The sequence below is a fragment of the Rosa chinensis genome, chromosome 7 (assembly GCF_002994745.2).
Source record: "Rosa chinensis cultivar Old Blush chromosome 7, RchiOBHm-V2, whole genome shotgun sequence".
In the NCBI taxonomy this organism is placed as follows: domain Eukaryota; kingdom Viridiplantae; phylum Streptophyta; class Magnoliopsida; order Rosales; family Rosaceae; genus Rosa; species Rosa chinensis.
In genome coordinates, this window is record NC_037094.1 from 55,720,570 (window position 1) to 55,735,536 (window position 14,967).

General features: G+C 38.4%; 2 protein-coding genes and 1 long non-coding RNA gene across 17 annotated transcripts; 1 reads left to right on the forward strand and 2 right to left on the reverse strand.

The window, feature by feature from the left end:
- The first annotated feature begins 856 nt into the window (after nt 1–856).
- LOC112178215 (ethylene-responsive transcription factor ERF022) lies at nt 857–4,465 on the forward strand. The gene is made up of 2 exons (XM_024316399.2): nt 857–1,194; nt 4,133–4,465. The coding sequence occupies exons 1-2, from the start codon at nt 857–859 to the stop codon at nt 4,419–4,421; spliced, it is 627 nt and encodes a 208-aa protein (XP_024172167.1). The 3' UTR covers nt 4,422–4,465.
- Nucleotides 1,467–3,858, reverse strand: LOC121050716. Its single transcript, XR_005803635.1, has 6 exons — nt 3,507–3,858; nt 3,353–3,388; nt 2,947–3,060; nt 2,486–2,614; nt 1,848–1,891; nt 1,467–1,747 (listed from the first exon to the last, which is right to left on the reverse strand). It is a non-coding gene; the product is annotated as an uncharacterized LOC121050716 (long non-coding RNA).
- Nucleotides 4,466–5,843: 1,378 nt separating the features above from the next.
- Nucleotides 5,844–14,121, reverse strand: LOC112180988 (putative disease resistance protein RGA3). Of its 15 annotated transcripts, none has more exons than XM_040511882.1 (15): nt 11,145–14,121; nt 10,917–11,050; nt 10,701–10,802; nt 10,436–10,537; nt 9,938–10,072; nt 9,749–9,855; nt 9,464–9,503; nt 9,260–9,333; nt 8,281–8,378; nt 7,500–7,697; nt 7,294–7,423; nt 7,095–7,170; nt 6,825–6,927; nt 6,492–6,582; nt 5,844–6,359 (listed from the first exon to the last, which is right to left on the reverse strand). In XM_040511882.1, the coding sequence occupies exon 1, from the start codon at nt 14,016–14,018 to the stop codon at nt 11,883–11,885; it is 2,136 nt and encodes a 711-aa protein (XP_040367816.1). In that variant the 5' UTR covers nt 14,019–14,121; the 3' UTR covers nt 5,844–6,359; nt 6,492–6,582; nt 6,825–6,927; nt 7,095–7,170; nt 7,294–7,423; nt 7,500–7,697; nt 8,281–8,378; nt 9,260–9,333; nt 9,464–9,503; nt 9,749–9,855; nt 9,938–10,072; nt 10,436–10,537; nt 10,701–10,802; nt 10,917–11,050; nt 11,145–11,882. The 15 variants fall into 15 exon arrangements, with proteins under 15 accessions (XP_040367816.1, XP_040367812.1, XP_040367819.1 ...); XM_040511878.1 differs by having other exon boundaries at nt 9,464–9,508; nt 9,722–9,855; XM_040511885.1 differs by having other exon boundaries at nt 9,464–9,508; nt 9,722–10,072; nt 10,718–10,798.
- Nucleotides 14,122–14,967: the final 846 nt, after the last annotated feature.

Below are 14,967 nucleotides of genomic sequence, written 5' to 3' on the forward strand. Positions count from 1 at the left end.
TAATAAGATATTAGTCATGCATACAGCATACACGTGTGTGTACCTTTACATTTTTAGATGTAAGTCTTCCCATCTTGAATCCAAATCATGAATTCCCTTATTCTTTTGAGTACTATTCTACTCTCATTTCAATTTTATTTGATAAAACATATCTTTTTGTATATGCAATTTAATGATTAAATAATCATCAATTTGATTTTGTTTACAAAAATAATTATTAAATAAAAATTTAAAAATATATAATAATTGCGATCAAAATTACACATATAGAGAAAAGTGTATATTTTGACCGATAAAGTAATTAAAAAAGAGTTATTCTGTTAAGTGTGAATATAATTGGTACGTAGTTAAAAGCATTATATATGAATTTTCTAAATTAAGTAATGGTAGATGAATAATTCATTATTATGTAATATGTATTCAACAGCTAACAATGACCATAAGGATAGCAAATGGAGGGTGTATGATCCTATGTGGACTGGTTTCTGATATGCGATAGCTAAATGATTACCATCATCCCTAGCTTCTCCTAAGGTAGCACAGTAAAATAGATACGTGTGTCCGTAAATGTGTACGTAACATAACCACGTGGCGTGATGTTATTGCTTCTTTCAAAATTCAAGAATGATTGATCCTGCACATGTTGAAATTGCCAGCATCTTCCCACTTAACGTAACTACATGGAAGCGCACTCCACCTCCTCTCATAAATTCATAATAATGCTATAATAATCACCGATGTATACAAAAACAAACATATATATAACCCCACTCAGACACTCAACAAATTCTTACTGAGACCCTTTCGTTTCCCACTCAGAATCTCCTCTCTTCTTCCACAGAATCAAACCTCGAACATGACCCGAGAAACTAATCAAACCCTCCCGGCAGATATGAAGGAAGCACACGAGCCTGCAGCCAAGTACAGAGGAGTACGCAAGCGAAAATGGGGCAAATGGGTGTCTGAAATCCGCGAGCCAGGAAAGAAAACCCGGATATGGCTAGGAAGCTACGAGGCCCCCGAAATGGCGGCCGCGGCCTACGATGCTGCGGCATTGCACCTCAGAGGACCAGGGGTGATGCTTAACTTTCCTGAAATGGTTGATAGTCTTCCGAGGCTAGAGAGTTCGAGTCCCTCGGACGTGCAGTTGGCGGCTCAAGAGGCGGCAATTAGGGGTGGGTTCGGTTCCGAACGGTTCGATTTTGAGCCTAAACCGAAAACCGAACCGAATTAGGACTCGGTTCGGTTCGGTTTTGCGTTTTTGAGAATTTAAAACCGAAAACCGAACCGACCCGATCAGTTCGGTTCGGTCCGGTCCAGTTCGGTTTTTTTTTTTTATTTTATTTTATTTTTTAAGGAAAACATATTTTTTATTATTATTATTTTTTTTTTTTTAAGGAAAACAGATTTCTTACCACTTTTACCTCTTTAGACCAAAAACCTATTTTGTTGAATCTTCCCTAGTCTTTTTTTTTTACACAACAATTGCAGACTGTTAAGGCATAACTTATAACTAGTAGTAATTCAACACAAACCAACAACAGCCAGCAAAACCTAGATCCAAAATCTAGCAAAAATGATTATCTACAAGGACCAACATATATAGATTACAATTAATCAAATAGAATGCTTGAAAGTTAAAAATCCATTAACAGTCCACTTCATTGATCATATCTTAGAGCTCAGCCTCGGTTGGGTTCTGTCCCATTGCTGCTGAACCATAATCTATAAATAGAATTAGCAAGGCCTGCATTACAACTTGCAAGATTACATCAGACTGAACTTGAGTGGATAATGAGTTGAGATTAGATAAGTTGAGCAAACTGATTGAATACTAAACAGCTTACCAGTAACAAAAACGAAAACCATTAGTGCTTGCATCATTTTTCACCTGCAAAAGCCGAACAGATATACAAAGAAAAAGCCCAAATTAGCATAGATGTGTTTTTGCTTCAGATTCAGTACACTAAAGCAGTATCTTGTGGATCAATATTTGATGCAACTTTTTGAGGCATGAGGCTGCCTTTCTATCACAGTTTAGTTTATGAGTTAAAATAATGTAATAGATTAGTAAAATATTATCTTTTTCCCTCCCCCCTCTTTCTGTCTTATTTTATTTTTCGTTAACATGGCATGCAAGATGTTACTTCATCTCTCTATGAGTACATTCACATTTTCTTTTTGTAGATATCTTTTTACTTTTGGCCAAAAGAAAATATGATTTCTTTTGAGCATTATGATCTGATGAATGATGATGCTAGATGAGATCTCACTATGATAAAATTTCTTTTTACTTTGAATGCTAAATATGCTGGATGCTAAAATATCTGCCTTTGTTATTGAATCACGTACATTCCTTGATATCAGTTTTTAACTTTGAAAGCATGCAGCCATATACCATCCATTAAATAAACAAGTCAAGATATAAATTACTGCATGTAGAGCACACTTAGAAAGAACTCAGACGAAATGTTAGTTAGTCGACCTGTAATGTGATCATGTATATTGCCTCCAGGACTTCAGCACGAATTTCAGGATCATCAACTGGTTCACGCTCAATTGAGAGAGCACTAAGCTCAAGTGGCATTTTTGATCTATCTAGCTGACTGTAAATCTAGGCACCATTCACCATATCAACAGGAGAGGAAACAAAAAGAAAAAATGAAGAGTAGCAGAAAGAAACAGAACTCTGTATATTTTAGTATTGCAACTCGTAAGCAGATAGAACTATAGAACGCTATCTACAACAAAATTTGTGAAGATTCTATAACTCTTTAAAAATAAAAGGCAGGAGACAAATGCGGGAGAGAATATTCATATGATGTGTTTTAGTAAATAAAGGATACTTTTCATCTAACATTCTTGCACTAAAAAGTAAAGAGTCCAGCATTCCTTAGCTTAATTGATAAGAAAGTTCTAAAGTCAAGAAGCAGGTGCTTATCTTACCTTGTTACAGGCAACAGGTAGAAGCAGAGCTGGCCAGAGAAACTCTGAAATCAAAAGCAAATTCTGTAGCTCACTCACAGCTTCAAAACAACAGTTACAAATAGTTCCAGAAACCTATAAGCAAACAATCATTGTACTAAAGAGGTTAGCAGTGTGTCTAACTACACTTCCTTAACTAGATTGGCACTATTTTTGGCTGCTCAATCACAAACCACATTAAGCTGTCCTTGATAGATGAAGAATTTGAATCCATTAAGAAAGCCTAAAGCCACATGGTAAAGTAGAAATATAGAGCATGAATTTACAGATCAATAGCAGTAAGCCAGTAATCGATTATAAAGCCACAAACTTTGGCCATATGTTCAACCACACAATAAGCAAATTAATCATAGAAAGCAAAACGTACCGGGGCTGCTTGATGTCTTCAGCAATATGGCTGGATCTGCAGCAAACACCTTCATCTCAGTTTTTACGAATTACAAAACTATTAATATCAATTAGAATCGAATAGAGGTAGAAAGATCTATAGATATATACAGATATAGAGATAGAGAGAGTACTTGAGAGAAAGGCTCTGGATCTGCAGAATATGAAGAAGAATAAAGGTGGGGGTAAAGCGACAGTCCCGCTCAGGTCCTCATTGTCAACTTGCCGTTGTGCTTGATGTTCTACACCTTGCGGTCGCGATCTAGCTCTTTGAGGGCCTAGATGACCGAAGTGGCGGCGGAGACCAGAGACGAAGAGAAAACTAAGAGGACTGATGATCCTTCCAGTCCTTGGAAATCTCCTTGATGATCTCGAATTCTCGATGACGAAGAGAAAACTGAGAAGATTATCGAAGAGAAGAAAGAGAGGCCGAGAGGCCAGAGAAGAAAGAGAGAGACTGAAATGATTAGGTCAAGAGAAGAAAAGAGAGGCGAGAGGAAATGAGGATTCGACTCGAGGAAGGGCGACTACAGCGAGGTAAGTTGGTCTCCAAACCCTAATAAAAAACGACGTCGTTTTGTAGTAAGTGAACAGTATTTCGGTTTTGCGGTTCGGTTCGGGCCGAAACCGAAAACCGAACCGAACAGATTCGGTGCAGTGCGGTTTTTTCATGTTCGGTGTGGTTTTTTTCGGTGTGGTTTTTTTCGGCTGCGGTTCGGGTATCGGTGCGGTTTTTTTTTTCGGTTTTCGGTTTCGCGAGCCCACCCCTAGCGGCAATGAGGTTTAGGAGACTGCCAATGGGGTCGGTTTCGACTGAGGTGGCTGGTGGCTCGAGTGGTGGCGCGGCGCCGGTGACGGTGGGACTATCGCCGAGTCAAATTCAGGCGATTAATGAGTCGCCATTGGACTCGCCTAAGATGTGGATGCAGTACATGTACATGTCTCATCGTGATGAGGCTTTTTTTGTTCAGGAAGACATGCCATCGTCTATGGGTTTCTATGATGATCATGATGATGGTTTGCAGCATCAGTCCATTTGGGACTCCTAGTTTATTACTTTTCATATATAAATGACAATGTCGTAATTAACTAGCCAATTAACTAGCTACAATATATATATTCAACAGATTCATTCAAAACATAGACAAAATAATATTATCTATGTTATAGTTGTGGAGTCCTCAATCAATTGATGGTAGTTTCTAGGATTTCCAATTCGTAAGCGCAATTTGATCCAATCCAAGAATTTAGGAGAGGTTAATTTGCAGCTTCTCATCATGATCGAGTTGGTGAAAACTAGACACAGATGGTGTTTGGAAGCAAGAATGAGGCTCTTAAGGTACATTATATTATGGAGTTTATAGAGACTTTAGAGCAGACGTTTTAGACCTTTTTTGGTCTTCCCTTACTAGATATTATTAGTTTTATTGATGTAGAGGTGACGGCGGTGATTATGATAATTGAACTTGCTTGGTTTCAAAGTTGGAAACATATGACAAGAATTCAACTCCTCACTTCTTCGATTTCAATTTTATTTGTTACATATCCTCATTTAGTGCCTATTGGTGGAGAGGAGTAGTTGTCTATATCAAATTTCTATTGTTTTTCACATATCTTTAGATGACAAGTTTCACTTGGTGGTCGTGACTTATCTTCATATCAATTTTCAGTCATCACTATTGTATTATAGACAAATTGGGTCTTCTTAATTTCCCCCTTAGATGGTATATTTTGATCAGCAATGTCAGCCCACCTCTCTCTCTATTGGCATATATGGTTCATATTTTGCTTTGGAGAATATGGGGGGTTGCAATTGTCTCGCCTTCTCCTACATTTTCAATGGGATATGGTTTATATATGTCCCCCTAGTATTTGTATATATTCTCTCCCTCGCAGCGTCCACTCCCGTCCAGGTTTGGTAGGAAACAAAAATTAAAAATCCAAACATCCACGCTAAGCCATATCTCATCTGCAATATGATTCACAATCTCCTTCTCATTGCCGACTGCATATCCCAAAATAGCCGTGTACACACCCCTTTTAAAGGAAACATTTCTTTCCAACAAACTTACACAACCTTTGGAGAAAAAGTATACCCATACCAAACCCCTTAAACAAGAATAGATAAACATGCAGTCAGATAAACAAGCAATAAATGCAATCGGAACGTAGGATATATAAAGCAAAGGGAAAGATTAGCAATGTTAAGTCTGTTAATATAGTAGACCTTACCAAGTTGGTTTGTCAGGTCCTTACATTACCAGAAATGAGAACACGTATAGGGGGATTAAATCTTTAATTTCTTACCCCAGAGTTCATTAGGTTTCAATTTCTTTGCCAACTGAAAATTTTCAATGTCCTCAAGAAACAGGCATATTGGGCACATTCTTTAAATTGGTCCTTCGGTGCTCTCAGTTCAACTTATTCAAAAAATTGCCAAAACAAAAAAACAAAAAATTGGTCAAGTTGGATGCAAGCAAAAACAACACATGACAATAACACAATAATTTAACGAGGTTCGGCCAAATTGCCTATATCCTCGGGCGACCATGATAATGATGAATCGACTAATAAAGAAGGTTACAATCATAAACCACTCCTCTCAACCCCTCTCAATAGAAAGCCCCAATTATACCCAAGAAAAACCTCACAAGCATTCCTCTCAAAGTAAATTTCTTAGGGAAGCATCTCTCTCAAAATAATTAAGCTATAGGTTCTTCACAATCCTAGTACTACTAGAACAAGTCCCCTCTTCTTGTTAAAGAAGAGGGGACTTCACAATCCTAAACCAAAACCTTGCAGCCTTTGTGACTTCAGCTTACTGTTCCTTTGCTGACGAAGCCTGTGTCATGCTGTTCTTCCTCTCAGTTGTTATCCTCTCCTGAATTTGAGCCGCAACCCTCATTGAACATCCCCTACATTTGTCCTTTGGTTGACTTTGAATCAGCTCAGTTAGGATCACATCCACTCTTCCCCTCTCTTCCATGCTGCAAAAGGTTTCAGTCCCAATAGGATAAGAAAATCGATAAAAATCATATACTGAATTAATCTAGTGACATTAATTTGAATATGAAAACTAGCTTACAAGTGGAAATTCAAATGTTCAAATGCGATACTACCTAGTTTAGGTAAACCTCATCCACTGATCAAATGGATCAAAGAATACTAGACAGTTATCCCTTGCTAGTGCATCACTGCTTCAGACAAGTCCTACATAAAATGCATGTGTTGATCAAGATGAAATTCATTGTTAAGCGATCAGCATCTTTCAAATTAAGTTGCACTATAAATTCAAAGATACAATAGACACGAGTTTTCTCCCAAATTAGGTTCAACAAGTTGCAAATATATATGAGAGTTCATTAAATTGTTCACACATGGAAACCTTCATATCTTAATAGTACAACTGTGCATTATAAAAGGAGCGTTTATCAGTTTTAAACTCTCATTACCTATACTTCTGGCAGAATTGTGAAAAACACATCATAGTCAAATGGATGCGACGATGCAAGACAATTTCCGAAATGGTGTACCACTGCTTGACAATCCGGCCTCCTGCATAGAGTATGTTGATCAGGACAGAATTCATTTCTCAAGTTACAGTTATGTATGGACAGTTGAAGAAATCAGAAACCAGCATATGTAGTCATAGGATTGCAGTAAGAAGGCGCAACGTTAACATTATTTCATAATATTAGCTCAAACCGTAGTTTCTCTGTTACCTTTGCTCCATTTGTAAAACCTCATTAATCAGCTGCCAATGGACAACTATTCTGCGTCAGTTATGCTTAGTTTAGCCTGTACATAAATCTTGGTAAGATTTTATTCTACAAGAAAATGAAGTCTATACTACATAACACAAGTTCGAAATTCTTGTTCGGAAAGATGCATATAAGTGATATAACTAAAGTTTGATTATACCTGAGGTTCACCATGTACGTCTTGGGATATATCCAGCAACTGAAAACTTGAGGCAGGTTTGAACACCCAGGTAATCTCTAATAGCACCTACATTGGTCAGTCGAATAGATTCCAGAATGCAGCTCAAAATCTGTCAATCAAGATCCAAGATGCAATTAAATCTATGTTTTGTAACTCAAATAATTAAAAATCGGCATAGCACTTACCATCGCACTAATCAGCTTGCCAGCACCAATTCAATTCCTCTCTGCTTCAACCTGGCCTGCTCATCAACTTGGTTTGATTTTTGTATACAGAAGATACAGAAGGTATATGTGTATAGGAGATATATTGTATATGAAATGGGACATATTGCATAGCATGAGGAGTACAGGAGAGTCATCATGTCTTGAGGAAACCAGCCACTGCAACTTTGAGGGGTGAGCATGAGCATGAGTTTGCAAAAGTTGGCAAGAAATATTTTTCAAAGTAAGTCGTATATAATCCTATCTGGAGATTTACAAAAATTCAGAGCTCTGGGAACAGCTATTAATGGACAACCTTATAACAGATGCAAAAGTTCTTATCTGTGTTCCAAATAAGTAAACATGTTTAAATTAGACTTCACAATAACAGCAGAAATCTTAAAAGAGTAATTGTTACACTCATTGCACTTGCTTGTAAATTGAAGAAATACAACCAGATATTGTTATAATCAAATCATCCAATTGAAAAAAAATGGCTGACAATTTTTAAGATCAACAAATAATGATACTTCCATGACCATCCAGCTTGTTATAACCATTCATCTTGAATTTGGAGATTTCATAACTTGGGACACTCTTTTGTTTTGCCCTGACTGAAAGACCAAGAGATCTTTGAAAACATTCTGCAGTGGTCTTTATCTTTTATCTTTTATATTCTTACATGAAACTCTCTAGAAATAATACTAGAAAGAACACCTGAACAACTGCAGGCATACATAGAGATTCAAACAGGGCAACCAACCTCATAAGGCCTTTGGACTTGGCAGAACAAGGAAGCTAATTGATTGAGACTTTTGGTCATATAGAATCGTCCCTCTTTTTCACGCCACTAAATCCCATCTGATGCAAAGTACATAACAAAACTAGTGACTATAGATTTAACAACTTGAAAGAAATGACTTGAGCCTTTGAACTGTTACATCATCTCAGATACAAATGAAAAATTACAACTCTACGTTAAGTACCTCACCAATCAGACAAATGAATCCAAAAAGGCCAAAACACAAGTTACAAGTTTTGTTGATATTGGTTTATCACTGCTTGGAGCTCGTCGTATCATTTTTTTTATTTTGAAAAGAAACCAGTTTTGTTAAGCAAAAAGGTACATACAAAAAGAAAGTGGACAAGAAGTCTACAAGGGCGCAGAGCTACACAAACAACCCAACAAGATCAACAACCCTAGGTTACAGCAGCCTTCCTATCTAACAGGATGAAAGAGACTGGAATATTCGAACACGTCGAAACATACCAGTCTTATTGCACATACGAATAATTAAAGACGCAGCTTTGTAGGAACCAGTTGAAAAGTAAAATCCCCAACAAAAAATTCAGAATTTGTGCCTTGAAATTCAATGTTATCATGGAGTTACATTGAGTAGAATATTCTAAAGTAAACTGCATGAATACAAGACAAATTTAGGAAGACATAACCTACATCATATGACAAATTGCTCGAATAACGATGGCTGATGAAATTTAATAGGAAATATAGAACAAAATGCCTTCTTTAGCAATTGCAACTTAACTCACAACCTGCAGTCGCACTCCATCCAAACAAAGTTTTAACACTTGATTAAATTGATAAGGAAAGCACAGGACATCTAGAAATAATGTTGACACCATGTAAAAATGCCATGCAAGCTAAACGCCAGCCACACCACAAACACATATAAACGTTGCATGATGATACAGAGGTCTATCAAGCTTATAGCTCGTAGTACCTCATCTCATTAATGATTAATCACCAGCTTGACAACTCCGATGTAATTTTGGAGTCTCCATGCTTCTACATTTCCTACACAATAGAGTACGATTTATATCAGATCCATAGCAGAAGAATTTGTTTGTATTGGCTTACAAGATTATGAATTCCATGGTCCGTAAATGAAGGTAATTTACAGAGTTTTGCATGCGATAAAGACTACCTGAGTGTCATGTTATGCTACTCCACTGCTACTTTGAGGTCTGACCTGCCAAAAAATCATCATTACAAATCTATATAGTTTGCATCAAATTTTACATAAGCTTCTCCTAGTCTCAAATACAGAAACTTAAAGAATCCTTTTTCCCAGAGCATTGGAAAAGACTTGATGTGCATTCATGAGGTTAGGAAACAAAGTCACCTTTTGGAGTTACAAAAAAGTTAAGAAAGTATGAATCCTAAAACTAATAGAACAACTCACCAAGTCCATGTGATAGAAGAAATATACCCCTTTCTGCCTTTTGGACTTCAGCTTAGTGTTCCACTGCTGACAAAGCCCGTGTCATGCTGTTCTTCTGCTTTTTTGTGATTCCTTTTTTCTAGAATTTGATTCCACTGAACTCCAACAGAATTTCCAAGTCAGTTTCCACCATGTCCAGGCTGTTTTGAGCCGCAAGTCTCATTGAACATCCCCTACCTCGTTTGTCCTTTTGGTGAATCTGAATGAGATCAGTTTGGGTCACATCCACTTTGCCCTCTCTTCCATGCTATAAACTTCAGTAGAGCGAATGAGACTATGGGTCACACTGCCACTTCCATCTTTTTTCCGCTACTAAGGCAAGAAAATCAATTGCAATGTAAATTAGATACTGAATTTTGAAATATTAGAATACAAGAACTACCAAGTGCAAATTCAAGCTTCAACTGCTACATATATAGAAATGCTTCAGATACAGATGTACATCTAGTTAAGAGCCAAGTAACGCCAATATATGCAAAATAAGATTCCAAGTTTTATAAATTTGAAGATAGAATAGACACATGAGTTCTCTCCCAAGTATGAGAGTTCATTGAGTTGTCCACGACTGGAAACCTTCATTAACTTATTGGTGCAACTGTGTACCATAATCCTAGCATTCATCAAGCTTTTTCAACTCTTAAGAAGGGTTACTTCAGATACAGAATGATAAATTACCTATAATTTAGGCAGAATCATGAAAAGCACATTAATAAGTGAAATGGATGCCTCAATGCAAGCCAGGTTTCCCGAGTGGTGTATCACAGCGCAGCAATCCTCCTGCATAATGCATAGAATGGGCTGATCAAAACGGAATTCATTTCTCAAGTTGGAGCTAATCAAATTTATGTTTGCACAGTAGACGAAACCAGAAACCAGCATATATACTCATAGGATTGAATAAGAAGGTGCAATATTAACATTACAAGCAATTTGCTCAAACCTTAGTTTCTCTGCTACCTTTGCTCCATTTGCAGAACCCCATCGATCAGTTGGACAACTTCAAGGTTCATTGTGATTATGAGTCGGTCATGCTTAAAGCTACCTGTACATAAGTTTTTGAAAGATTTGATTCTACAAAAAAATGAAATTTATACTACATAACAAAAGTGTGAAACTCTAGTCCAGAATGATGCATACAACTAGAGTCTGATCCTACCTGAGTGTCATCATGTCTTGGGCAATCGAGCCACTGCAAACTTGAGGCAGGTTTGAACAGCCTGCGATAGGGTGCTTGAAATCTTTAACTTGGTCGACTATAAGTAACGTCAGTACGTCGGGGATAGCGATTATCTGAAGATTTCAAAGAACATAAATAAACAGAGTTTGCTCTGCAGGTTGCAATCAAAAAACTAAATACTCTGCAGGAGTACATGAATACATATACCAGAATATTTTTCTTCCTTTGAAAAGGGGATCAACTCCCGAATATTCAATTGTGACGTTTGGGATGCGAGAGATGAACTCGTCAGGAAGGCTGGCAGGAAGGCTCTGACAACGATCGATGAGAAGATTCTGCAGTGGTGCATTTTGCAGGAGGAAGTCTGGCAGTTGTTTCAGTTTATGACACATCCGAATGTGCAAGGAAGAAAGGCGTGGCATTATTGAAATTGATTTCATTTGGGAATTAGAAGAACCCTCCTCTTCTGCCTTTCCACCTAATTCCCACTTTTCTAAACTCAACAAGCCGCCAAGAAAGAGTGTTTCCAAACTTGGGAAGGATGATGATGATGTTTCTTCTTCAGCTCCGTAAAATTCAGCTCCGATCTCTTTCAGAAAAGGCATTCTCGTTAGCTTTACTACTTTAAGGCATTCTCGTTAGCTTTACGGCAGTTTCCCGAGAGGAGGCAAAACAGAGGAGTCGCTGCGACAAAGATGACAGACTGTCAATCTGGTTAAATACGACGTCGTCATCCAATTGGGCCAGGTGGGGCCAAGATACCACCAAATTACCAGAGAGTCCAAATTTTCATGTGGTCGCAAGGCATTCATTACTCCAGCATTTACGTCGTTGTCGCTGCCATCATCCAGATAAAGTTTTAAATAAGAAAGATGAAGTTTTTGATTCAATTCTGCTTTCTCGGCCTCACGTGCAGCATTTTCCCCAACCCTTGAAATATCGATGTCAAGACGGCGAAGCTGATTCATCTCCTAATGTCAATCCTTCAGCATCTTCACTACAACGAACAGATGGGCTCCCGTCTAGTGTTCGCAAATTCCTTATACGCCTAATCCCTTTTGGTAAGTACTTCAGCCCACAATTAACATGAAGGTGCTTCAAGTTAATCAACTTCCCCATATTGTCCGGCAACTCTTCAAGGTCGCAGTCATCAAGCCTCAAAGTTTGCAAATTGTACAAGTTACACACGCCGTCAGGTAATCTCGTCAAATTATTATTACGAGTCAAATCAAGATATCTCAAATGTGTCAAATCACCAATCTCCTCCGGCAACTGCTGGATGTTGGTGTCACTCAAATTCAAGGTCCTCAGGCATTTCAACTGTGAAATCAAATTCGAGTCTATGGCAGTAATACTTGAATCAAAAGTCGCCAGGGTACGCAAAATTTTGCTATTCACTAAGTTTGATATAAACGATGGAAATGGACCCTCGGGTGCTGACATTAAGGTCAAATGGCGAACCCTGTCATTTGCACTCGATGTCTCTGTTCCATGGGTACCCGTAGCCTCCATAGTAAGACACTCATTCTGGGTAAGATATTGTACAAAATCATGCACAGTATCATGCATTTTGCAGCCTATAATTTCCTTGGTAAGTGTATGTTGTATGAAATCTTGAAAGAAACATCGCATTACTAACTTGGTAAAAACTTCTCTACCTTGTGTTGCCTCTTCTTTGTTTTCTCCAACATTCAGATAGCCTTGTGACATCCATTGCTCGATAAGAATTTCCTTGTTGAACTCAAAATCTTTGGGATAAGTAGCACAATACAGAAGGCAACTCTTAATCTCTAGAGCCAAATCATAATAACTGAGTAGTAATGGTCGAAAAACTTCTTCTTGAACCACTTTTACCTTCCATATCTCACTGTTGAGAACTTCTTCCCATTCTCTAATTGTCAGCTTATGCAATAGGAGACTGCCTAAAGTCTTCAGAACCAGAGGCAAACCGTCACATTTGCTAACAATTTTCTCAACAATATCTCCAAACACCTTGTTGGACTTATCTTGTTCCCTATCCAGAAATGCAATACTATTGAATAGGTCCAAAGAATCTAAATAACTCAACTTCCCCAAAGTGATCATGTCCCTAGTTGCTCTCATCATTCGAGCAACCTCCTGCTTTCGAGTGGTCACCAGAATTCTACTGCCTTCAGAACAGCTTTGCATTAGTAGTGGTAAACTCAACCTCTCCCACTCTGTTTGGTTTTCTGTCCACACATCATCTAAAACGAGGAGAAACCTCTCTTCCTTGATATGTCTTTCGATGTTTTCTAATAATTTATCCAACAAATTTGAACTATCTTGAGATTTTATTCCACCGACATGTTCAAGGATTTCTTTTGCAATCTTGATGACATCAAAAGGGTCTGAGACACAAACCCATGCTTTGATATCAAAATGGGATTGAACTCGTGCATCCTTGAAGACTAATTGGGTAAAAGTTGTTTTCCCCAATCCTCCCATCCCTACAATGGGGATGACAAGGCCGGGCCTCCCCTTCCCTAACAACTCTCTCACCAAACTTTCTTTTTCAACATCCCGCCCAACTATGGTCGATACATCGACGAAAGATGAAGTTATAGGCCGTGGATTAGGTTGTTCTACATTAACAGGAAGCATGGTGGATTGAAAGCTAAACTTGTTTTTGTTAACGTCAATCTGAGTCAACTCTTCATTCAGATCTTTTATTGCACTACCAATCTTATAACGACGAGTTACCTCATTCAATCGGGCAAGACAAAAGCAATTGGAACGAAATGAGAAACGTACCTCCACGTCAGAACCTTGTGTTTCTTGTTTCTCAGCTTCTCGTTTCCCAATTTCAGTGTTCCAAGCGTCCAGCACGTCATCCATCTTGTACGACACGTCTTTGAGCTCATCCAACCAGTCTCTCACCGCGGGATCCGACACTTGCTTCTTCTCAGCATCGTGAAGCACCTTCTGGATACGTTTGAGGGTGCGTCTGAACTTGTCAACGTCCTTCTTCGCTTTCAAAACCAGTTTCACCCCTTCACTTGTGTGGTGGTAAACAACTGAACCCAATTGTTCAACAAGGAGGTTGACGAGTGCCTCGGCCATTCTTTCAACGAGTTGGAGATTGATTCACGAATAGTGGAAACAGCGAAAGCAAGCTAGAGTAAAGCTATATATCTCCTCTCTTCTACCCAGTTCGTTAATATAGGGAGACCATCACTCTGCCATCCTTATGGCTTTACGTACAGTGCACAGTTAATTTCCATCATGACTTTTATTTACCACCCCAATCATGCATATTGAATTCAATTGATTCCCCTCCCACGCCAATAATGTTGTAAAAGTGAGCGTACCCGGTACCCCTATGTGGTGCGAATTCTACGGCTCTGGCTCCGACAAAATATAAAGGCCTAGGCCCCAAGCTGTTCTTTTTTTTTGACTTTATCAAGGGGAACCCAAAGGCTTCCTAGGCCCAAGATAAACCCCTTCGGCGCATGTGAAATGCTCCAACTGTGCATTGCAGCACAGTGCCTGGCCACTTTGACAGCTTTGGGGTTAGAACCTAGGTTGGGGAGCACACCCAACTAGGCAAGAACCACTAGGCCACTAGGCCTAGGCCCCAAGCTGTTCTAGTGCGGCATCACTTTTAATTATAGCAATTGTCACTCTCCAGCTGTACCTCACTAACTAGATGAATTCAATTTTCTCGTCTCAACGGATAATTTGGAATGATCGAAGAAACTGAACCACGCAAACTGGTTGTAAGAGGGTAAACGAATCCATCATTGTACATTTATACCCAACAGGCCAACATGTAGCGCCTAGGTAAGAGCAACTTCAACCATTCAATATACGAAGGTTCCGACTATGTTTTTATATTTGGACAATAATTTTATAATTTTTTATTGATATTTTATAAATGATTTGTTTATCTAGGGTCTGTTAAATAATAATAATAAATAAAAACTACACCTACGTGGCAATTGGAAAAGAGCAAAAAGCCACGGTGCATGGTGCACCACAATTGAAAAAGAAGCTAGGTCCCTCATTTTGT

Coding starts and splice junctions, on each gene's coding strand:
- LOC112178215 (XM_024316399.2), top strand. CDS start 857: ATGACCCGAGAAACTAATCAAACCCTCCCGGCAGATATGAAGGAAGCA. Junction 1,195..4,132: donor GGTGGGTTCGGTTCCGAACG/GTTCGATTTTGA, acceptor CGGTTTCGCGAG/CCCACCCCTAGCGGCAATGA.
- LOC112180988 (XM_040511885.1), bottom strand. CDS start 14,018: ATGGCCGAGGCACTCGTCAACCTCCTTGTTGAACAATTGGGTTCAGTT.